The sequence below is a fragment of the Medicago truncatula genome, chromosome 4 (assembly GCF_003473485.1).
Source record: "Medicago truncatula cultivar Jemalong A17 chromosome 4, MtrunA17r5.0-ANR, whole genome shotgun sequence".
In the NCBI taxonomy this organism is placed as follows: domain Eukaryota; kingdom Viridiplantae; phylum Streptophyta; class Magnoliopsida; order Fabales; family Fabaceae; genus Medicago; species Medicago truncatula.
In genome coordinates this window covers 46,366,290-46,391,104 of record NC_053045.1, presented here as the reverse complement: position 1 = coordinate 46,391,104, position 24,815 = coordinate 46,366,290, and the positions used below count along the sequence as shown (strand labels likewise).

Genomic DNA, 24,815 nt, shown 5'->3' with positions numbered 1-24,815 from the left:
TAGACCTTTATGGTAAATACTATTAGGCTGTTATAATGTTACTAGTGGTAATTATTATATTATTAGGGGCAGTTATGTTAATTAATTTAATCAGTTATGTTTAATTAGGTATGTTATTAGTGGCGATTCCTCAATACTATCCTAGTACATTCAGTATATCCTGTTTATCGATATAATTTGGTTTGGTTTAGCATAATGCAGAACTTCTATAATTTGGTATGGTTCTGCATAATCAAAGTATAGCTTCTGCTTTTATTTTTTCATAAGTAGCAACCCTTTGTTTTTATTTTTAAGTTATGCTTTCTATAACATAGAGTAAGTGCTTGATTTTTTGGTTGGTCGGAGGTGTGTTTTGGTGTATGAATCTCTAAAGTTCTAGTGTGGATATTAAATTTTATTTTTAGGTAATCCAACAACTACTTCTTGGTGTTTTATGTGAGATGAAGTATAGCATAAGCTGTTTTTAGATAATACTACTTTTTATATGGTTTTGAAATTAGTGGCTTCTGAAGTCTTTCAACTATTTTCTTTTTTGTTGGGTTGTAATGTGAAAGGTTAAGTACTGCCAAAAGAATGTTATTTACTCACTTTAGGCTTAGGTTAAGGCATGTTAGCTAATTTTCTCCAAGATGACGGGTATAGTACTGGTGTTGGATTAGGTGTTGAGATCATTGGTACCTTTGTATTGGTATACACTTTGTTCTCTGCTATTTATCCTAAGAGAAATGCTAGAGATTTTCATGTGCCGGTGTGTTTTCAATCAATTTTTTAGTTATGACTTTGCCTTTTTGGCCTTGTCTTCAAGTGTATCCATGAATAATGTACGGACATAATGCATAATGCAGTTGCCTGAGGATTGTTGAAAATACTGATTGAATTTGAATGAGATTAAATGTGGAGGGAGAAACAAAGCATTTGTATATCTCGTTGTTTTTCTCAATATGTATCTTGCATTTAGGACATGGTTTTGTGTTTGCAATAATCCTAGTAGTAGTAGTAGTAATCTGAAAATCAGAGTTCTTCTTTTTCATCCATCTAGTAACAGTTTCACAATCCACAGGTGTATGAGCTTCTTCACCACAATGCAAACAAAAGATATGATAATAAAGACATGCAACATCATAATTTATTCTAGAAGTACTAGAACCATAACAATGATTATCTGGTATGTGAAATAGAGAATCAAAATATATGCTGTGATGGAAGTAAAAAAATAAAAATGTCAGAAGTGGGTTTTGAACCCACGCCCTCTCACGAGGACCAGTTCTTAAGACTGGCGCCTTAGACCTCTCGGCCATTCTATGCAGAGTGTTTTTTGTTGCATATTTTATATAATATATTAACGTAATTTCAAAAATATAAAACGACTCCGCTGGGGATCGAACCCAGAATCTCTGGTTCCGTAGACCAGCGCCTTATCCATTGGGCCACGGAGTCTTTAATCGAATGCTTGTTAATGCTTCTCAAACAAATTTATTTATATATAGAAGGTAGAACATACAAGTTACTATTTTTTCATTAATGAACGATGGTAAGGAGGGAAAGCTATTTATTTACTTACTATCATCGTTCAAAAGAAGCTTTAAAGGAGGAGGAGGATTATATAAGTTTGTCAATATAAACTCTCACCATGGTCAATTTATCAACACAATAATTAACCTCATGGTAATTATGTTTGATTTCAGAACTTCAATAGATCTAATCCGATGAGAGTAAAACTTCATGAAGGAGATGCATCAAATACATATGTGTGATTTTCTTGATAATGGTAAGAAAATCCATCTATATAAAGATGGTGAGAGTTTTTTTCTTACAAAATAAAAATGGTGAGAGTTGGTTTCTAACTTGCTCGTATTGTACTTTTTTTAATTAGTAAATTTATTTGTACTCTTTACCTCGATGTTATATTTCCTCCAAAAACTAAAACACCAATGTATAGATATTTTATGGGGTACAATACAATATATAGGGTGTGTTTCGTTTGCAAAACAGTAAGTACTAGACAGAACAGTGCAAGATAGAACAGCACAAGGCAGAACAGCACAGGACAAATTTTTTATGGCGTTGAGTAATTTTTTGTTTTATACTATTTTTGAGGGACAAAATGCTATTTTGATATTTTAGACAACTTGTACGTTAGACAAAAAGTTGTGCTGTGGTTTGGTGAGGGACAAAAATATGAGTTTTTGTCATGTCCCTTGCCTCCAGTTTATCCTGTACCTGAAACAGTTTTACAAATCAAACACTGGACAACTAGAGTTGTTCTGTCATGTCCTTCATTTTTTAGCAAATCAAACGCACCCATAAAGAATAGTATTATAATTTATTACCGACAATTTTAAATTTCTCCTCTCTTTTCTTGTCACAAGCAATTTTTAACCATTTTTATTCTTTGGTGAACTGTATTTTTAACTTTATTTCAAACAACTTCCGGTTAAGATTGGAAGAAAATGGAGCAGCAAGTTTTGATTAGTTTTATCGGCTACCTCCTCTTAACCAGCTAACCTCCTGTACAAGGTTAGTTTTTGAGAGTTCAGAAACATGGTTAATACTACATACTATTATGGTAAAAAAATTCGACAGTTAAGTTTTTCTTTCCTGATGAGTTACATCCTCAAGCAAATGAGCATGGATCATTTCAACAACATCCCCATTTTTTGTCTATATCCCTTGTTTGTTGTGATGCATGCTGTTGTTGTCAAAAGTTATGGTGCATAAGGAATTATGCACCGTGCATAAACGCTTCACAACCATCAGATCTAATGTACACGTGTAATAATCCTAGGCTTCTCAAAATACATTAAATCAAACTTCATTTGCTTCAAACATTTCTCTCACTAAAAAACATAAAGATCTCCCTCTCTCTCTACAATTTTCAATATTATGGAAAAGAAAACGAAGAACTCATATGAGTCTTCATCTCTTCCGGCCACACATGATGATTCCGGCACGGTGGTCGCCGGCCAAAGGCGGCTGCCGTACCGGAGAACCAAACTCACCCTTTTTAAAAACCCATTTTTCAACATCCATTTTCGTTTTAAAGCCAAATTCGAACTCGGATCACGCAAAAACACAATGAGAATGAGTAGATCTAAAGATTAAAACACAAACGAAATTTTCAAAATGAATAAACATAGAATCCTAAATAGTGATTATTTTCTTTCTAGTATAATCTTATATTAAAATAATGGCTTAAATATTGCACTCGTCCCTGCAAATATGACCCGTTTAAGTTTTCGTCCCTGTAAAAAAAAAATTGTTTTTGCTTTTGAAAATAGTCCCTCAAAATTTTTTGTTTTTGAAAATAGTCCCTAAGTTCACAATAACATTGATTGAATGAGGATTCAATGAAAGAAGGGGCTCCGGTGTATAGAGAGGACCTTACCGTTTAACAAGTAATCATAGAAACGATGGAACCCACCATTTCTTTGTCTATTTCTATTAAATTAACTATGCTTTTTTGAATACCTAGTATCAATAGAATTTCTTATTAAGAGGTTAAATACTTAGAAAAAAAAATCGTGGTTGGGAAGGTTATAGCAGCAAAAGCCATTGGAATTTTTATTTTATACATTGGAAAAATCCATTTTGTTATTAATAGACTAGGTAAGGATAAAAGAATAACCGAAAGAAAAAAAGAAAATAGTTATTCATCAAAGTCTCACTTATTCAATGACCAGAGTTAAACGTTGTTTTTGAAAATAGTCCCTGGAGGGACTATTTTCAAAAACAAAAAATTTTGCAGAAAACTTTTTAAAAAACAAAATATTTTGCAGAGACCAAAAACTACAAAATATGTTCAATCAGCGTGCGCCACGTAGGCATTTTGGTGACTTGTCATGACTTAAATGGACCCAGGGATATTTTTAAAAGACAGATTTTTTTTGCAAAGACTGATTTCTGAATTTTTATTTTACAAGGACCAAAACTTAAACGGGCCATATTTACAGAGACGAGTGCAATATTTAAGCCTAAAATCATCTGAAACAAATTGTCAATGCCATGTGAAACTCATTTCTTTAAAAAAAAAATAACTGATCCGCGCTATCCTATTTTGGTCTAGTAAGAGACTGGGTGGGTAGGGTGGACAAACCCACATTATCAACACTTATTTCATTGATTAAAAATATGCATCGTTCATTGTTGGCAATCCCATCTTTTCTTTATATATGATGGACCCCAAATTTTTGTCTGAGAAAAAAACTGCAACCTTCAACACATAGGACGATCCTCCAACTGAACTAGTATGCGGCAAGAAAATTGTGCAACCGCACAGATGAGGGAAACATATAGGTTCATTTCATAAAACATACCCAACGAAAAGGTTCAATTCTAGAAGCATTGTTTACAGTACACATGAAAAGTTGGCGGTAAGCAGCACTGAAATCGATAAAGACGGGGAGTGTCAATTATACACAACTAAGAACTTTTGAGAGGGGATTGCAAAGTTCCTTATGACCCAAATAATTCAGTTATAAATATGCCAACAGCATTGCATTGGTTATGTCCTTGTTGAGGTATTAGCAGATAGCTCTCTGGCAGTATGTAAACAAATTAACTCTGAAAATTGAAAATCTTTGTCAAGTCTCCCACCAATGTAGACTGCTTACACCCTAGCAGCAAAACCTGCTCCCTGAAATATACGTTTAGTTTGTAATGCAGCCTATCAAAAACAACTCATTCCTTCATCATTTCTCATAGAGATGTAATCGATGTACCCAACAAATGAACTATACATGATACATCTCCACAAAGAAAATAAAAGTTGAATAACAATTGCATACCTCCCAGAATCTTTGTTGAGATATTGATCTTGCAATTATGATACCATATGCACTATTCCATCAGCTATCATTAATCTATTGTCTTCTTGCAACTTCTGAAATTTCAAAAAAGACAAGACAATGTAATTGGAGTTTGTGGCTGGAACATGGCGACACATTTATAATTATAAAGACAGTGCTAAAGAGAGAAACTGAAGGAAAAAAAAAAGGGGGCGAAACTGTACAACCAGACATTATGATAGCGCCTTGCTTCGAGAGAGAGAGAGAGGGAGGGAGAGAGAGAGAGAGAGAGAGAGAGAGTGTGTGTGTGTGTGTGTGTGCCTATTTAAAATACTATTCCTGGATACGTGTAGTGAATACGGATGGAATAAATTAGAGAAAGCCTCAAAAGATGTACCTCTAACAGGAGCAATACATCTGCAGAGCTGTAAGTGGAACCTGCCCCTCTATTGATTACATCCTCTATGTCTGCAATAGGTATTTGATCCAAACGGTTGGAACGCATATGCTGACCAAATAGGGAATTGAATGCTTCGATTCTGCATGTCAATGGAAAACAGTTTACATCCGAAACAGGTAGAGTTGAGATTTCGATATAAGAAAACAAAGTTATAAGAGGCTAAAGATTGGCAGTTGAAAGACCTTTCAGGAGTGAGACCAACAGCAGGTTGGGCTTCTGAGGTATCGTCTACTTCCATGGCATCTGATGTTGAGCTAGTGAAAAGAAAAACAGGCAGAGTTCAATAATGGCTAAATAAATTTAAGAAATCAGGACAACAAAAATGTCACCATTAACATGGTATCAATGTATCAAAGTCGTTATGAACTATTGTAAATGATGTTAATTTAGTTTCTGGTATGGGAAATAAATGAACCTATGGTAAAAATTAAGATATAAAGACACTTGTAACATTTTTAACTTCCCCAAAGATAGCATAAACTAATTTTCACTTACTTTCTTTTACTTTTAGAACCACGGTCAGGACCATCATTTTCACCGTCAGCCCTACGCTTCCTCTCCAGTTCCCTTTCCCTCTCTTCTTCACGCTCATCCATTTCTGTCAGTTCTTTATGATATATTGCAAAATTCAGAATCTTCAACGCAGCATCAACATCAGACTTTGAAACCTGGAAGGACAAATGGGGATTCAATCACCACGTATGCTGAACACAATCACAAGTTGTAAAAGTACAACAAGGTTCAACTTAATAAGAAGAGCGAGTAACAATTGTAACAAGAAAAAATGTAGCCAATGAGGGTGCCAAATGCATATTTGAGCAATTGATGTAATTTACTTTCAAGTATTTTAGAAGAATTAATTTTGCAAGAGTGAGTTGTGTTTTCAAACGTTTGCCTAAAAGTAATTTTATGGCATTTGGCGGTAATACAACTATTACTTTTGGATGAAAGTAATGACAACATTGACATGTAACTCCAAAAATCGACCAGCTAAACACCGAAAGTGATTAAACCACTTTTGGGCTGCAAAACGTTGAGCCCCATAAGAAACTTTGGAAGGGTATCCAAATGTCCAAGTGTAACTAAAGAAAGACTGAAAAATTAATTTGAAATGGCCTCTGGACATACTACGTTTGTTGTCAAAATGAACATGCATCTCACGACTCATGATATTAGTATGTTACGAATATCTAAAAGGTGGAACCAAATACAGTACCTTTCTGCTCAACTTCAATTTAGCATGAGCAGTAGAGAGACGTATTATAGTTTCTAAAGTTCTGGCAGTTATTGGAAGTGTTCCTCCAGTCTGCACAAAGCCAGCAGGATATCAATACAAAACCAATATGTAGAACTATTGATATGTTTCAGGCTAATTGCACTCATGATGCCAACCTTCGCATTTGACTTTGCATTCCTGAGCTCAGCGTATGCTGCAGCAATCTGCTCAGATGCCTGTGGAAAAATTTAATTGATATAAGGGATTGGAACAAGAGCATAAAAATCATCGGAAAAAGTCAGACTTCACAATAGCCATTCAGATGTGGCAATAGCAAAAAGACAGCAGACCCAAAAGTTCCTTAAAACAGATAAATTGTAATATATGAGGGAATTCACTATTAATCAAGAAAAGAATGATAATTCTATTAGTAATATCACCTCGTCGGTCAGGTCAGGTTGAATCCTATGCTTAGCATAATGGATATACTTTTTCAGGAACTTAATCGTAAGTGTATCGCGTTTGCGACCTCTGTCTGTTTTCTTTCCATGTAGCATTCTGTTATATTTGACAAAGACAGATGATTCAGTATCAGCTTCCTCTTCTCTTCCATATCTTGCGCTCCCATCATGTGCCGCCTCACCTGCATTGATACGTATCTTAATTTGAATTCTCTAGTGTATGCAGGTTCATAGCATTTTTTCAAAACTGCTTATCTACCTCCATCAATGGCAGAACGAAATCGATGCATACGCAGAACGTGCTCTGATATTTGGCGATCAATATCAGGATCCATTTGGTCCAACACAATAAACAACAGATCAAATCGAGAAAGTAAAGAGTCCGGTAGTCCAATATTTTTAGTTGGAGTCAGTGAACGATCATACTGTAGAATCAAACGAAAAAAGCCACAAAGTCAAGTTTGGAAGAGTTAAAGGTACAGTAGAATATTAGTAACTTTTGTTGTTAATACAGAACTGCAAATAGCAGAATGCCACTTACAGTTCCATATATGGGATTTGCAGCTGCCACCACACTGCAACGAGCATTAAGTGAGGCATGGATCCCAGCTTTAGCGATAGTTACGGTCTGCTGCTCCATAACTTCGTGTATAGCTACACGATCTTGATCATTCATTTTGTCAAATTCATCAATGCAGACAACACCTCTGTCAGCAAGAACCATTGCCCCAGCTTCTAACCTTCTTTCTCCTGACAAAAAGAAATTATAATTTTTCTTTAGATGGCAAAAGTCATAAGAGAATTATGTATTGTCCTTGAAGAATGTTTACCTGTTTCTTGATCTGAAGTAACTGCTGCTGTCAAACCAACCCCAGAAGAACCCCGGCCAGTAGTTGATATGGCCAAGGGAGCAATATTCATAATTGCTCTCAAGAGTTGAGACTTAGCAACAGAGGGATCACCAACCATCATCATATTAATGTCACTAAAAGAAGAAGGCACACCAGTATTACAACTTTTGTAAACAATATTAAGAGAGATAAATTTCAAGAATGTGTTGGACTGCAATAATACCATCTTCCAAAAAAACTAAGGGATATAATGATATATGGGGAAAGCACTAACCCTCTCAAATGAGTTCCATTCTTTAGGTTCTTCTCCACTCCACCAAGCATCAATAAAATCACTGCTTTCTTTATCCAAGAATGGCCATGTATAGAAGGTGCAAGTGAATTACCAAGAAGATCAAATGTATCATCTCTTTCAGCTATCTTTTTTATGTTTTTAAGGTCTTCAGGGCTGTAGATTGGAGCATTAGCCTCTTTGTTGAGAAGAGATACATTGTTCGCTATGAGCACAGTCCTGCATCCACAGCAATCAATCAAGTTTCTGTTCAATAAAGCAAGAGCAAGGGAATTACTCAGTATATTTTCTGAAGCTACCTGAATACACCATTCACACTGCCTTTGCTTTTTCCTGGAAGAGCCTTATATATCCCAACAATAGCTACACGATCTCCAGGCTTGCAAGAATCAACGAGGTCATCCTCTGCTATGATATCCACTGTTCTTGGGAGCTGACCAGGTGCAGAATTTTCAGGAACTTCCTGCATGGACAAGGTTTGATGATCCTTGTATTTGCACATTCCATACTCGGTCACAAGCAAGTTGCCACTTTCATCCTACAATAAACATTTAGTCGGTAAATTTAATCCTTTTGTAATAAAAATAATGCTAGAAATGAAGGATCTTGTGATTACCCTTGTGGGATAAACAGATCCAGTGGGCAAACCCAAATTAGATGTAATGTCGCGATAATCACGGCTTGTGAAGCTTCCAGTGGTGGGGCAGAAATGAACACTTTTAACAACCTTTGGCCTTACGAGAGAGCCTATGAGTGAAATTAACAAGTTAGATTCCAGCATGGATGAACTTATAATCTGTATGAAACAGAAACAAGAGAAAATGTGAAAAGAAACTACCAAAAGATAACACCAATTGCAGCTTGTAAAAGAGATTAGATGCTTTATAACTGGAAAACGACTTTTACATTACCACTATCCTCTAGCATAATGCATAACATGCCACCCAAGGACACATTAAAATATTTATCATTTCCTAAAACTCAATGGATACCCAAAAGAATCAAATAAACAGGTAAATTTACCCACCAAGTAAGTCTGGATACAAACATAAGCAATAATTACAGACCAAATTTGGTGGAAATGATTAAGATTATAGGCACTTTATCACTCAACCTTACCTATACCTGCATAACATGTTTATTACGTTTTTATATTTGATAATTTAAATTTGGGAAATTAAAAAAAAAAAACTAAAAAAAGATTGAAAGATCTTCTATAAAAAACTGAAGTTAAATGCTTTTGTCTGTAATGTTCTGTAATTAGGATTTGGATAAACTAAGATTATTATTCAGTTGTATTATATATTGTAATTAAAATTGAAGCTGTTTCAAAACGTATGAAGCTGAACATTAGTTAAAAATAGAGTTCCACTTCCAGATCATTGACCAATGACCAAAATAAAAGGTAAAGTATAAACCCTTAAACATAAGAACCCACACATCCCACCAACTTCACAGTAAACAGCAATTAGCACAGAAAATAAAAATTCCCAAAGCTATAGCCTGTTTGGATTGGCTTATTTGAGCATATCTACTGGCATAAGCACTAGCTAGCAACACTGTTTGGAAGAACTAATTCATAAGCTGCGTTCAGATTTTTTTTCCTATAAGCTCTCCAGGATAATAGGTTTAACAAAAGCAGTTTGACTTTATCTTATCTTGTGTTATAGAAATAGCTTATTCATAAGCGCATGTATGCTACAACATAAGTTGTTTATCCAAATAGTGGCTAATCAAGGAGTAATCATATATAAAAAGAAAAAACATTTGATCATACAGACAAGTTCAAGAGAAACCCTAGGAATTAAAACTCAATTATTATAACGCCAATTTCTCATGAATCATACTAACTAAAGCGAAAAACAGTTTAACTTACATTTAGTGATAATGCCCTCAACACAAACCATAGAACCTATAAATTCAGAAAGAAGATCCCTAGGCGTAACTCGGCGAGAAACAAAAGGACCTTCAAATCCAACAAGCACTTGTTCCCCTTCCTTCAAATACTTTGGATCACTACCACGAACAGTTTCGGTCACCGCATCACAGAATGATTGCATATACTCACTCGGATTTCTCAAAATCCTGAAAAACGCAAAAATCTCTTAGAATTTAAACAAAATCGAATTCTACAGTGGAAACAGTAAAGGTAAAAGCGGTTAAGAACCTGTTTCCTAAGTCGCGGAAGTTGTGGAGATCAGAGATGTTGACGATTAAGCGGCGGCGTTTGTGGTTGATTAGAGCTTTGATTTCATCCATGTAAATGCTTTTTCCGATCTGATTCAACAAAAAAAATGAAAATGTTAGAAATGAAGAAAAGGGTAAAAAGTGAAAATTAGGGAGAAGTGAGGAATTAAGTTACATCTTGATCTAAGAAATCAACGAATTCTCGCTTGTGAGCTTGACGAACTTCTTCGCTCAAATCCATTTTCGGAGGTTTCTGAGAGGGAGAGAGAGGGGCGATGGAGGAAGAAAGAGAAATGTTGCGGTTTGAGTGTTTTTTTAGAGATAGGGCATTGTTTTGGCGGGAAATGAGCTCACGTTGTGGCGGGAAATGGAGTATGATTTGGTTCGGTTCGACCGGTCCAGCTTATGCTTCACGCTTTTCTTTGTTTATTTTTATACTATACTATGGATTTGATTTTCTTGACCAAATACTATTTGATTTGATGTATGTAATGTAATTGATGCTTCCGTAAAAAAAAAAAAGTAGTTACTATAAAAGTTTGTGCGTTATTTTTTTACACTAGACCTTCAACGCTTAACTCTTTCTTAAAACCGATTTATAATTCTATTAAACAAATATTTGATATAAAGATAAATAAAATCCTTCGAAATACTATGTAAACCTTATAGTTTTTCTTTTCTGAAGAAGAAGAAGAAGAATATGTAAACCTAATGAAAAAACTTCTTGTTTGATACAAATTAAATACAACGAATCCATTACTATTTGATGAAGTAAAAATAAATCTATGTAACATGAGTCAATTCATCCTTTTATTCACGATCGTATTATATTTGTTTGATACACTCTTGTCAATGTTGAAAAAAAATACAATAGAGAAAACAAATATAAAAATATTTATATTCTATTCTATTTTTTTTTAATATAACTTATTTATAGCGTGATCGATATTTATGAACATTGTATTTAAAAGAATTGATTTTTCCATCTAAAAAAATTTAACGGCATAGTTTATTGCACGCTTGCCTTTCAGTTTTGTATAAAAGATTCCTTAAAAAATTGCATAAAGATGAAATAAATATATTAGTATTTAGTATACTAGTAAACAAGTTGAAGAATGGCGGTACATTGGTGCAACAAGATTTCTAAGCTAAACAAATATCCCTTGAAGATGCATCTATTGTTCTATTTACTTATTAATTAATTATTAAAATTTATTTGTTATGTATGCTTAGCCAATGCTCATGAGACATTTTTTAGCATTTTCCTTAGTCTTTCAATGACACTTAATGAAAGAACACCCTTTTATCTGTTCATACAAAAAAATTCAAAATACAAAACAAAAGATATAAAGCTTTGTTTACTTCAAAAAAGAAAAAAAAAAAGATATAAAGCTTTGTTCAGGCGACAGGATATAAAGTTATTACCGCATCAAATTATTTTAAGTCTTGAGAGAGAGAAAAAATTGTTTAAGAAGGCAAACTAACCGCCTACATTGAGAGAAAATTATTTTAAGTTTTGTTTTATGGAATTTGAACAATTTTGAAGGATTCCTTTTAAAAAAACAGTTTTGCAGAATTGAAAAATTCTTGCGCATAAAAAGATATGTAAATTTATTATTTTCTTAGCTACTTTTATCCCTGTCTCTAGTGATTCTTATTATTCAACTATCAATGAACATTTGTTCAAAGAATAATAAACTATCAAGTAACGTTTCTTCTATATAAGTTATACTTGTACATCAATGCATCCTTCACAAATTATAAGTAATTATAGGAAAAATATCTTAAATTATAAGTCACTTTACGATACCAATTAAGACCATCTATAATGGTGGGTGCTTCACCTATTTAGCACCACATTAAATAGACACCCCCATTATGAAGTATAATATATGGGTGGTTATGGAGAAAGGTGGTTATGGAAGCACGTTCTCTCTCTTCATTTTTCATGGGCCACATTTAATAAATCTTAATAAAATAAATAAATTTTGTTGAAATGTAATGATATAAAAAAATTTATGGGACCTATTTAATAATTTCTTCTAACGTTGGAGAAAATTGGTGCTTATTAAATATTACAGTAAAATGAATGATGTGGACATATGAATTCAATTTAAACACCCAATTTAGAGTGTTATGTCGTGGATGATCTTGAATATTACTTTTTCTATTATCCATTAATTATTTATTACTTTTATCTTCTTTCAATTGTTTAATTTATCTTTTCAAAAAACATTAATGAAAAATAATTTTGTAAAATAAGTCATAAATTCTCTTTCGTATACAAAATTAATTATATTATTTAATTTGTATAAAATGGCCAAAATGACTTATAATTTGAATTCAAGACCGAAGGATATCATTTATAGGCATTTCTTGCTCTGTTAAATAGCAGAAAGACTAACTATATTACTCTGCATTTCTCTGAGAATATGTTAAATAGCAGAAAGACCAACAGCATATTACTCTATATTTCTGAGAATAATCTAACCATAAAACAGATAACTGAAAACAGCGTGCAACCAAAAAATAAACTAAACTACACATGCTTATTCCGAGATTCTATATATGCCTATAACTGGTTTTCAGGAACTACAAAGTTATACTGAAAATGGCAAAAGACGAAACCATTCTTAACAAGCTAAATGTATCATGTATCTAAAAAGCTATGAACTGATTCAAATATAACCAACAAAGATTCAATAACAATAAGTACCATAAATACATGCTTGTTATTAAATATCTTTACTTAACAATAAGGAAGAATGCTCAAATAAGCTCTTTTGGCATTTTCTATCCGCAAGTCTCCCTACCAAACAATGAAATCTCCGTGCTACATTTAAAAAGTTCTACAGCAAAACAATCTTTGGAGCTAACTATCTGTTCAAAATTAGCATAAAATGAACAATTACAGGACTACAGCTTTTAAATATTATGGATGGACTCAATAAATAGACTCAACGATGCACAGAGAACAAAATTTTAATTAATTTAGATTCCATGTTCTACATGAAGAGCCTTGCTATGCATAGCCGGTTCCAAGCCCAAATGAAAGAAGAGGCTTGTGTTAGGCCTCAATAGCCAACGTAAAACGTTGTCGAATCTCTATGACATGGGTTGTAGTTGTTCTACATGAAGAAGAGCAGGCAAGCTTGGCAATCAGGGTCTGAAAGCGGAAAAAGCCACGACAGAGTTGTGTCCACCAAATCCAAATGAATTTGAAATGCCTGGAAGATAAAAAAGGCCAGTTAGTTACCAGTCCAAATTATGGTCCTTATCACATGAAATGAGAAACGCACTGGTCGTTGAATTATTTAGAATCTTACCAACATTGATTTCATGCTGCTGCTTGACATTTGCCACCGTATCAAAATCAACTGCAGGTTCTGGATTCTGCACCCAGAGACCAAGGCAAACAAAATGATTACATATGGTTCTGAAAGGCAGGATAGGGGGCCAATAAAAGGATATGATATGTTCAAACTAGTATTTCAATAGATAACCATATAATTGTAAATGAAACCCCAAACACCTCTTGTCCACCCCACAAAAACAACACGACTTGACTTCTCAATAATAACATGATAGTCCATATATCAGCACAAAAAAACAAAAAAAAAAAACACGAGTAAAAAGACAGTTAAAATACTGACATTGATGAATACTCCGATTTTCTTGTTTTATTTGTCATTTAAGATAATGGCCACACAGTAAAGAAATGATTAATTATAGTTCTTGCGGAGGTAAAATCTTTGTTTTGACTAAAATGTATTATTGTAGCAAGAGTTCAATAAAACGTAAATAACAGGTTGAGGTGTCAACTGCCAATAAATAAGGTTATATCGAATGGGAAAAAAAATTAACATTTTACTGATATTCTAAAATGAAAGTTAATTTGAACCAAGCCAGTATTCAAAGAGTGGCAGACAAAATGTGACAGAGCTAGCAACAATTTATCTACCAATAATGAAAGCCCATTCTCTCAGTTGATTCTAACAAAGACACAAAGATCCTAATCATGAAAAACCAAGAATTAAGTAACATACGAATTGATTGATTGATGGATGCAGCCATCCTGTTGTTATGGCTTTTATTGTGGCAATAGCTTCCAAACCCCCAGCTGCGCCAAGGCAGTGCCCTATCATAGACTGGTATTACAGAAAAACATATGCATCAGTTAATGGCCAGGGAATGAATCAAAAATAACCTGCGATGATCTATGAAACAGAAAGCTTTGGCTGTCAAATAAAAGCCAATGACACGATAATACCTTGGTGGCATTAATTTTGATGCCAGATGGGTTCTTGAAAACCTTTTTGATAGCATTGATCTCTGCCAAGTCACCAACAAGAGTGGAAGTTGCATGTGCATTTATGTAATTGACCTAAAAAGAAGCAAATGACACGCTTTCATTTTGCTAATTTATGGCATGCATTAATCAGTAACGGAATATAAATTAAAATATTTAGCAGACATTAAGGCTAACTTCTAGAATCGACAAATCAACATGCAGGTGCAGCAATGGCCTAACAAATTGTCTTTACACTTATTTATGTTAGCAGCTTAAGCCCTCTATTTGACCTGATGAATGAACGGGTAACTGGGTATAAACTTATTATTTGCAGAGGAGGCATCAACTTGGCCCCTTGCATCCGTTTGATGTTTTTAATATATTCTAATCACACAGGATTTCTAACTCCCGACTTCTTGCAAACATAATATAGGATCCCGGTACTGGTATCCGTACCAGTAAGCTGAGATGCAAGAGAAAAAATGAACACAAATTACTAAAATAAAATACAGTTAGTCAAGCCAAGATTTCTTAGAGCCCTTAGTTTCTACCTTCAATAATGCTCTCACTATGCAGATTTTTCTCGCCTTTTCTTCTCTTACATCTTCTCCGGATTTATCATGCGACTAAATGCTAACACCATAGTGCTTCCCCATCCCACAACCCCCACCGTGTGTGCGGACAGCCTTACATACATGAGTTTTAAACTTCATTTGCATCCTAATTTATGGAATTGTATATCTATAAAAAAAAAAATGCAACTTCTTCACGTCTATTTATCCAGAACTCAATATGCTATAAATTTTTGTAGACCTGCTTGAAATCATAACTACATAGCAGCAGCTTTACAAGAGTTTTTTACTATTATTCATACATGACATCCCCTATAGTACTGTGTACCAAAAGATGTTGAAAACACACACCTACTATGAATACAAGCAAACAGAAAAGTAGAGTAAGCTGGAAAGGAAAAACATGCTGAAGGAGAAAAACAGTGAATTAAATAGGAGACGAGAACAACAATTAATTAAACAGATAAAGTTAACAACAAAAGCGTAGTAAAAGGAGTAAAACAATACCTCCTCGGGTGACACACCGGCATCTACAAGACTGCTCTGGATGCATGAAGACACGCCAAGCCCATCAGATCTTGGATCAGTCATATGATAAGCATCACAGTTTACAGCACCTCCCAAGTATTCAGCAATGATAGGCGCACCTCGCTTCATGGCATGTTCCAGGCTTTCCATCACCTGTTAAATTACAGTACTCTCTTTAAAATAAAAAACACTTTATAGACACACAACAGGACACACAACATAGCCACTTTATAGACACTTCATGAAACAAGATTTAGAGTTATTCTTTTACGGATCATGTACAAAGGAAAAGATAGTGTTGTTACAAAGCTAATAATAGTCTTACAAATACTTCTTAAAAACTAAGCATAACAATTGCAATTGAATTTCACAAACGTTAATTAAGGTAACCAACATCCAAAAGAACAATAACAAAACATAAAGGAAAACACAAAACGAATCCTTACCAAAACTCCAGCACCTTCACCCATAACAAATCCATCACGGTCTTTATCCCAAGGCCTAGAAGCCGTTTTAGGGTCATCATTTCTCTGAGAAAGTGCCCTGCAAGCAACAAAACCCCCAAACCAATAGGAATAATAGCAGCTTCAGTACCACCCGCAATCATCAAATCAGCTTCACCCCTACGAATGTGATTGGCAGCAGCAACAAAGCAATAATTTGAAGTAGCACAAGCAGTTGAAATAGAATAATTTGGACCTCTGAAACCTAAATCAATCCCAAGTAAAGCTGAAGCCATATTGGTAATAGCATAGGGAATAAAAAAAGGTGATATCTTTCTATGTCCCTTTTCAATCAGATTCTTAACTCCATCAGAAAACACCGTTAAACCACCCATTCCTGACCCAACCAAAACACCAGCACGTTCTTTATCAATCTACAATATATCAAACAATTCAAAATCCAATTAGGGTTCGGTTCAGCTCAATTCAGATACAGCAAATGCAGATCTAAGTGAAAAAGTGTGAAAGAGTGTTAAACCTTATCAAGATTTTCGGCACCGAGACCAGCATCTTCAAGTGCTTTCTTCCCGGCGACATTGCAGTACCGGAGACAATCATCCTGCCTCCGGTCATTCTTCCCGTCGATGTAACCCTCGGAGCTAAACCCACGGATCTGACCAGCGAACCGAGTAGGGAATTTGGAAGCATCAAACCTATCAATCAATGTGATCCCACTATCACCGGCGAGAAGCTTTTCGTAGAAAATGTCGACATCGTTGCCATGTACAGTGACGCCACCCATGCCAGTGATCACGACACGCTTCTTGGGATCCTTCTCTCTTTGAGGAGCGGCGGTGGTGACGGAGGAAGAGACGACGGAGAGTCTCTTTGGGGTTCTGGCGGCGGTGGTGGCCGCATTGGAGGGTTTTTTGCGAAGTGGTTCGAGTGGTGAAGGGCGAAGAGTGAAGGGTAGTTGATGCTGAAGTGATTGCATTGTGTTTGTTGAAATGACGGAGAGAACGAAGCTAAATGGTGTGATGAGGAAGTAACAAAAAAGAGTGTGTTTGATAATTTGTGATGAAACTTTGGTATTTAATGGTTTATTTATTTTGACAACAAGGGAATGAAATGATAAAAACTATGTTTTCTTACATTGGAAATTCCGGGATCCATAAATTGAGCGGCAATTTTGACATGTCGTCCCTCTAATTAGGTGATTCATAGGTGAACTACTCTCTAGAAATTACTGTTTTTCCAAAGAAATGAAAAAATTTGTCAAAAAATATAATAAAGAAAAGAAAAACATTAAAATTAAGTACGGTTAATTGTTTAAGGGAAATGTTAACTTGTGCCTTAGGACACATATTAAAGTTTTAAAGATGGAAATTATGCATTGTAAATTGTATCAATTTATTTCTTATAGGATTAAAATTTAATGTTTTTCAATAAATACTTACTTTTTATGAAATTTTAACATGTACCATAAGGACATAAGTTAACAAGATTCATTGTTTAAGAATGTTGATAATAAGTGCTTCAACTAACATTGGTGAAGGAGTGTATAAATAGAATTTTGTTTTGAAAATATAAGTTGTTGTTTTTTACTAAGTAAATGTTTTACTAAAAATTTATGGGGTTAACCGGTGTTTAAGGGTATGCTTAACATTATCTGTTGTTTAAATAGTTTTTGCAATATACGCGGGAAATAAAAATAATCCTCGTAAAATAGAAAGAAAGAAAAAAATAACCATTGTAAATTTGATTCCTTAGTATTTTTGTTCTCTTGGAGCTTAATCGCATAAGAGGCATTGAGTAGTATGAAATATTGTCTCGCGACTATTGTTTGTGGGTTTTTTTTATGATATAGAAATCTAATTTTTTTACCTCAATATTTTTTACTAAACTAAATTAATGGAACGAAATAAAGAAAAAAATAATCTTAAAGACTTAAATCAAAGTTCGATCAAATGCTAGAGTTCAAAATCATAAAAGTTTAAAAAATTCAACATTCATCCATCCTCAATCTAAAAATTCGTAAATTTCAATAAAGACTCTTCTTTTTTCACGATCTTCACATTTCAACCTTTTCTTTTTTGGTGGTGTCCGCGGTTCGAACTCCGGACATTGCATACATTATGCATTGTCCTTACCAACTAAACTAAGTTTACGGAGACTACATTTCAACCCTTTCATTGCTACCCGGATAACCTTATGAATGAACAAATGTTCAATAAAGATTAAAACATTAAGAAAAACAAAAAAAAAAACTTAAAGATCAAAAGTTGCAAATGTTCGATGAAGGTTGAAAGGTAAAGTAAGACAAAAATAAATTAGGAGCAAAAACAACGCGTGCTTCCCCGAATACCAAATCGAAATTAGGAGCCTCTTCGAATATAGATTTCTTACTTCATGCTTCTCCTTCAGATGACTTGCTGCATTTCCTCAAGTTTGATGCGGCTCGAACTTACTTTTCTAGAGTTTAGTTGTTGTTGTTTTTTTTTTCCTTATCTTTTCCTTTTTGTTTTGATTAGCCTTGTAACACAAAAAAAAAAGTCAAAACACTCATACAACATTCAAAGAAAAAATTGTATACAAATTGGGCGCATACTGGCAATGATCATGTCACGATCATGGACGGAACTAGTGTTAGGCATAGCCACACCAAATTATTTCTCAACTTTTTTTTCTTCATGTTATCCCCAAAAACAAGAAACTTCGGCTAGAGATTGAATTTTCGGCCACTAAGATAAGAAAATCAGTCACTACATTAGTTAGAGACTACTTAGCAACTGATTTAGTGCCTGAGTTTAGAGACCAAATTTATGACCGAATACGACGGATTATAAAACCAAATTGGTCGCTAAGTAACTCAGTCTGCATTCGCCTTCTACTTTTTTTGAAAAAAAATAAATAAATTAAAACAGCTAATTCTTACAAACGAATATACAGATAATATCAAACACGACAATACCAAGACAATGTTAGACTTACACTATTCAACTAGACCAGCACTTTCATCAAAAGCGTAGATCCAATGCAGTCTAACAATGCCAAAATTATTTTTCAACGACATGCTATGTTGCAATTTCCAGGTGAGAAAATCAAGTATAGTTCTTTTAGTCCTTTGATGATTACTTAAGAGTAAAACTATGTGTGCAAAATATTTTGTTTTTTAAAAAAGTCCTTGTAAATTTTTTTGATTTTTAAAATAGTCCCTCCATATTTTGCAGGGACCTTTTTCTAAAAAAAAAAAATATAGGAACTACAATCAAAACGAGATATATTTCTAGAGACTAAAACCATATTTTAGCCGAATATATTTGATGAAGTCTTGATGGTCAATAACCCATTTATGATAGTGGAAAGCTTCTTCGATGCAAATACAGTCGAAATTCAAAATGTAACGCCTCAAAATTGTTGCCAAATAACTAGAAACCGTCACCATAGCTCAGAGAAAAAAGGAAAATTACAAAAGACATATCATTTAATCATGGGTGCATGTAATAGTTGTTACAGCCATACCAACATGTTGATTAGAAATTCGTCGAATAAGTTTTTTGGATTCAAATACATTTGAGCAATTATTTGCATTTAAGCCTCATGTCTACTGGTTTGCACGAAATTTATGACCTCAATGCCTTTAAATTAGCTGGTACAATATGATTTCATACCAATTTCCATCACTGTAACACTTCTCTTTGTTGGTTTGGAGAAATCTGATTCAATTTTTACTAGAGCAAACATTGGTTCTAATGGGATCAGTTTTTCTATTCTTTGTTCCAGATGCAATGAACATACGAAAACCCTATATCACTCTTTTATAAATTGATATTGACTAAACAAGCATGGTTTGCTTCTCCCTTATAAATCAAATACACACACAATTCTATTCATTTTCTAGTTGGGCCGAAGATGCTTTTTTACCTGCTTCTCCTCGAGCCCTAGGCGCCATTTTAGTTATCATCTAAAACATATGATATGCTTGAAATAATGTGTTTTGAGAAAATTACATACCTGCTATGCAATAAGTTTCCATGACTCTAAAGTATCTTGAAAATATCAAGCTGAGAGAAAAGGCCTTGTTACGAACTCAGACTGTTCAAACCTAGATCATGCGGAACAAAATAATATTCCAAAGCCTACTTCTAAATGCCCCGCCCTTCTTCATGATGCTACGTCCAATTTAGTGAATACATGTGGTTTTGGATGTATGATTGGGATTTCAAAGGTTTATCTATTGCAGTCATAGTTTTGAAAACTGAACCGGATCGGCTGGTTGAACCGATCCGACCGAAAACCAGTGGGGTGACCTGTTCGAGTTGCTAAACGGATCGGTCATGTAATCAAACCGGCCTAAAACGGTGTGACTCGGCCAAACTCGGGGAAGACCGGTGAACCGGCAGGTTTGACAAACTGGACCGGTTTAATGTGAAGCAGAAATTAGTTATATTAATTTTACCAAAAAATGGTAGCACTGGGTGTTGAACCCGCGTCCAGCAGATGGGAATGCAATCACTTATCCACTACACTACAGCATGAACCTCTTTTGTTTATAGATTGCTGCTTATAATCTAATCTAATCTAACTTATTTATAATCCTAGTTAACACTCCAATTAACACTTAAAACCCTAATTCTACTTATTTTAGGCGCCAATCAGTATTAGCCATTGGATCTAACTATTAGTGCGCCATTATTTTCTCAGCCCTACAACTAATCTTGATTATACAAGGCTCGCGTCACAACACACAGAAATTTCAAATTTTCCCTCCTTGCATTACGTTACAATATGCACTGTGTATATGCTTTCCAACTTCTGCCGTCAAATTAAGTAGGCTTTTGTTTTCCATGCAAATGTGTTGTACCAAGGCTAGGTGCTTTTATGACATATGATTTTTCTGATAGTATATATATATTCCATTCACTCTGTTCAATTCTCATCCTTTCAAGTCCCCATCAGTTACGTTTTGCAATGGCTATGGCTGATATTCATATTTTGCTTTCACTACTCCATGCCCTGGTATGTGCAATCCATTTTGATTTATTCTTGTACAATATTCAACTTTTTGTTCCTGATACTTATATACGTTCATGTTTTCGTAATCCAGAGGATTTGAATCCAAATCCAACGACTGAGCTGGAGAAGATCGTCAATGATCTTAGAATCAAATACCGAACCTATGCCGTTGATCTTGATGTTGAATACGTAAGTAATGATGTGTCTGTATATACGTTTTATCATATCCACGAAATACATTGGTTTAATTGCTGATTTTTTATCTTTTGGTTTTCACGGGATGGTTGTATTGCCAACCCTTTTTGGTCATGACTTTGGGGATGAACTTGGTCGATATGCTATGTTGGTGGACCGTAACTACAACGAATTTGAGGTTTTGGTTGAGAGAAACAATGGTCGGATTTACCTCACAACAGGTTGGCACCCCCTCAAGGACTTTTTCAACGTCCCTGTTGGTTCTTGGGTTTCTATGGTTTATGTAGGAGGTAGGGGCAATTTAAAATGATTGCATAACTTTTACGTGTTGTGGTGTGAACCTTGCAAGTATTTTTTAAGTTACATATGGTCTAATGCATACAGACAAATCTTCATTACCTTTTGCAGTGTCTCATTTCTATGTGTCAGTGATAATTCTAATGATAATTCTAACTCAAGCATGATTGTGTTTTGGCCTAATTAGTGTTTGTTTTTTTTTTTTAAAATGTTGCATGACTATTCAATTTTTTATTTGGTTAATCTTTGCATGCCTTCTTAATGCCAGTAACGAATTATGAATGTATTTTTTTTATTTTTTTTTATGTATATGCCTTACAAACTGTAAAATGTATTTGGAAGGCCAGTTCCCACCAACATTAAATGTGTTGTCTGCCACACCCAAAAAACAAGGTTATTGGAAAATGCCTAAAAAGTCATTTTTACTTATATTTAGAAACGGATGAAGTACTATCCTCTCATAATTTACATCACACCGAAAGTAGCTAATGGCTCCAATTTTCACTCTTGTTTCTGCTATTGTTGCTGGAAGAGTAAAGATCAAGCTCAATGTTCATGTTTCACGCATCTGGAGGGTCAATAGTTCAATAGGCTGGATGATGTACACACACCAGAATTTTTTAACTCTATTAATTCTTCCGGTCTTCCAAATCACAAAATATGTTTGAAAGTTGGAGTTCCTATTATGTTGTTGAGAAATTTGGATATTACAGCAGACATTTGTAATGGAACTCGGTTAATTCTTACAAAGATGGGAATATATATTCTTGAAGGCGGGGTTATATCTGGTAGCAATATTGAGGAGAAGGTATATATACCAAGATTATCGCTGACGCCGTCTGATACAAGAATTCTTTTCAAATTTCAGCGTAAGCAGTTTCCTATATTTGTATGTTTTGCAATGACCATACACAAAAGCCAAGGGCAATCCCTTAAGCAATTCGGTATCTATCTTCCAGAACCTGTCTTTACACATGGGCAGTTATATGTTGCAGTATCACACGTTACATCAAGGGATGGTCTAAAGATATTACTAACTGTTTTTTCGTGTACTGTTTTATTTTCTTTGTAATGGATAATTTTGCATTTTTATACCTTATAAACTACTAATGATCCGTGCGGTGGTACGGGTAAATGTTCTAGTTTATATATAATGACTAAACAGCTTTTTTTTAGGGGAACCAAGCACACTGTTTTTTTTTTTTTTTTAAGAAACCAAGCACATCTAAATATTTTTTTCCTTTTGAAGGAATCATTTAAATATTATTGTCGGACATTTCAGATATTTTAATAAACATTTTTTTACTTGATTACTACTATTTTTTAGCACTCTTTTGCTTTTATTTAATATTTATTTGAAGATGTATTATAGTATCTCATAAAAAATTTATGCACCTAAATTCAAAGGACAGCTATCAAATTGTTTTTATCTCATAAAAATTTGCTTCTATTAAGTGTAAAAAAAATTAATTTTTTTTAGTTGAAAGTCATTCGGTTCAGTCTAATTTAACATAAAGATTTTTTTTATATAAACCGAGTCATATAACCGAGCCATTCGATTCAATCTAATTCAGTCATGCGGTTCGACCAATGACTCAGTGATTCAACCAATGACCCAATGACTCAGTACCCTTTCCAAATCGATCAAAGATCCGATTTTTGAAACTATCATTACAGCTACTTGTTAGGCAAACAACGGGAATTTGAAAGCGCCTGAAGATGAAAGCTACTAAGCAATGCTCAGTGTTCAATTTACTTACAAGTTGTGTTGCAAAAAGTGTATTATAGGAAACGATCATTGTAATTTGATTTTGGGGCTTGAAAAAAAGAAACCCTTTGGTGGCTTTAATTTTGATTTGCTTTCGTCTAGTCATACTAATAAAGACATTAATAGAATAACAAATTTACAGTCCAATTTGTCCCTTTCTAATTTGAGAATTGTTGTTGACACATTTCATAAGGTTGAGGTACATGAGTAAAATATGATTTTGCTTCCTCGACAGTTAAATGACGAGGAATTCGAAACCGGCTGCAGTTAACTGTCAAGGAAAACCTCGGTAGTTAACTGACGATAATTATGTTTCATCAGATGAAACAGTCACCTCCCCCTACACACTATTTTCATCATCAACTTCCATACCACTTCCATCCAATCCCCAAATCCAATATTTTGTTCATCAAATCTTGATCCAAAATCATTCAAGCATCAAGCATAAGAGGTATTAGCACACTTTTGACGTAAAAAAACAGGTATTGAGCATTTTAATTCGTTCATTTTTTGGCTTTGTTATGGGTTTTTACGTCAGTTTGCGTAGAACTCTGTCATGGGAATCCTTTGTAGCTTACTGCCGAGGAAAACATCGGTAGTGTACTGCCGAGGAAAACCTCGGTAGTAAGGTACCGAGGAATACTTGTGAAAAATTTTCACAACGAAATTCAAAAAAAAAATCTTTTGTTTTTTTTTTTTTTTGGTTTTAATTCATTATGGCATTGATGTTTATGCATTAGTTAGTTGTTAATTCATATTTTTGTGTTGTTTAATTATAGTAATGGTAGAGAACGCAGAAGATGTTCCAGGAGAGACAAAACCAAATTTTGTCGAATTTTTCAGAGATGTCAAACCGCCTAAGGTTGAAGCGAAACCAAACATTAATGGAGCTTCAAAATATGTTGACTCCGATGTCCTCCCACTTCAAGCCCACGAAGTTGACACGGCTAGGTTTTTTTCAGACGACGTTAAGTCGAAAGATAAAGAAGAATTGCTTGAGTGGGCACGTCGTCAAGCAAATAAGGCGGGATTTACAATTGTTACACAAAGATCAAGCTTGATCAATCCAATATTCCGCCTAGTGTGTGAAACGAGTGAAGCTCACAAAGTGCCGGAAAAAAAAAAAAAACCGAAGCATGCGAGAACGGGCTCAAGAAAATGTGGGTGCTTGTTCATGATTAGTGGATATCAAAGTAAGCAAACAAAGGAATGGGGATTGAACATTCTTAATGGAGTTCACAACCATTCTTAAAGGAGGACGACAAGAAGATTGCACGTGACTTGACCAAGAGCAAGATGCTTCCAAAAAATATTTTGATACATTTGAAGGACAAAAGACCACACTGCATGACAAATGTGAAGCAAGTGTACAATGAACGTCAACAAATACGGAAGGCAAATAGAGGTGACAAGAAGTCGTTGCAATATCTAATCTCGAAGTTGGAGGAGCACAA

General features: G+C 34.4%; 2 protein-coding genes and 2 non-coding genes across 5 annotated transcripts; all 4 read right to left on the bottom strand.

Annotated features, from left to right (window-relative positions):
• Positions 1–1,220: 1,220 nt before the first annotated feature.
• On the bottom strand, positions 1,221–1,305 carry TRNAL-UAA (transfer RNA leucine (anticodon UAA)). Its single transcript has one exon. It is a non-coding gene; the product is annotated as a tRNA-Leu (tRNA).
• A 59-nt stretch (positions 1,306–1,364) lies between these two features.
• Positions 1,365–1,437, bottom strand: TRNAR-ACG (transfer RNA arginine (anticodon ACG)). The gene has a single exon. It is a non-coding gene; the product is annotated as a tRNA-Arg (tRNA).
• Positions 1,438–4,277: 2,840 nt separating this feature from the next.
• On the bottom strand, positions 4,278–10,586 carry LOC11407765 (DNA replication licensing factor MCM3). 2 transcript variants are annotated; one of them, XM_003608445.3, is made up of 17 exons: positions 10,427–10,586; positions 10,232–10,341; positions 9,941–10,149; positions 8,681–8,811; positions 8,364–8,602; positions 8,047–8,283; positions 7,752–7,906; positions 7,463–7,671; positions 7,181–7,346; positions 6,901–7,103; positions 6,637–6,696; positions 6,461–6,550; positions 5,740–5,912; positions 5,427–5,498; positions 5,182–5,323; positions 4,785–4,879; positions 4,278–4,633 (listed from the first exon to the last, which is right to left on the bottom strand). In XM_003608445.3, exons 1-16 carry the CDS (start codon positions 10,490–10,492, stop codon positions 4,820–4,822), a joined length of 2,322 nt encoding a protein of 773 aa, XP_003608493.1. In that variant the 5' UTR covers positions 10,493–10,586; the 3' UTR covers positions 4,278–4,633; positions 4,785–4,819. The 2 variants fall into 2 exon arrangements, with proteins under 2 accessions (XP_003608493.1, XP_024638346.1); XM_024782578.1 differs by having other exon boundaries at positions 4,278–4,626.
• Positions 10,587–12,936: 2,350 nt separating this feature from the next.
• LOC11411851 (3-oxoacyl-[acyl-carrier-protein] synthase I, chloroplastic) lies at positions 12,937–17,264 on the bottom strand. Its single transcript, XM_003608444.4, is given in 8 exon segments — positions 12,937–13,478; positions 13,578–13,644; positions 14,298–14,399; positions 14,522–14,635; positions 15,622–15,795; positions 16,089–16,207; positions 16,210–16,519; positions 16,624–17,264. Coding segments are annotated over 8 exon segments (1,410 nt in total). The 5' UTR covers positions 17,080–17,264; the 3' UTR covers positions 12,937–13,410.
• Between the last annotated feature and the right edge of the window lie 7,551 nt (positions 17,265–24,815).

Bases quoted from the DNA above. Each gene is read 5' to 3' on its own strand.
- LOC11407765 (XM_003608445.3), bottom strand. From the start codon at position 10,492: ATGGATTTGAGCGAAGAAGTTCGTCAAGCTCACAAGCGAGAATTCGTT. The intron at 10,150-10,231 runs GTTCTTAACCGC...TGCGTTTTTCAG, and splicing joins TTCCGCGACTTAGGAAACAG to GATTTTGAGAAATCCGAGTG. The intron at 7,907-8,046 runs GTTAGTGCTTTC...TTCTTCTTTTAG, and splicing joins AATGGAACTCATTTGAGAGG to TGACATTAATATGATGATGG.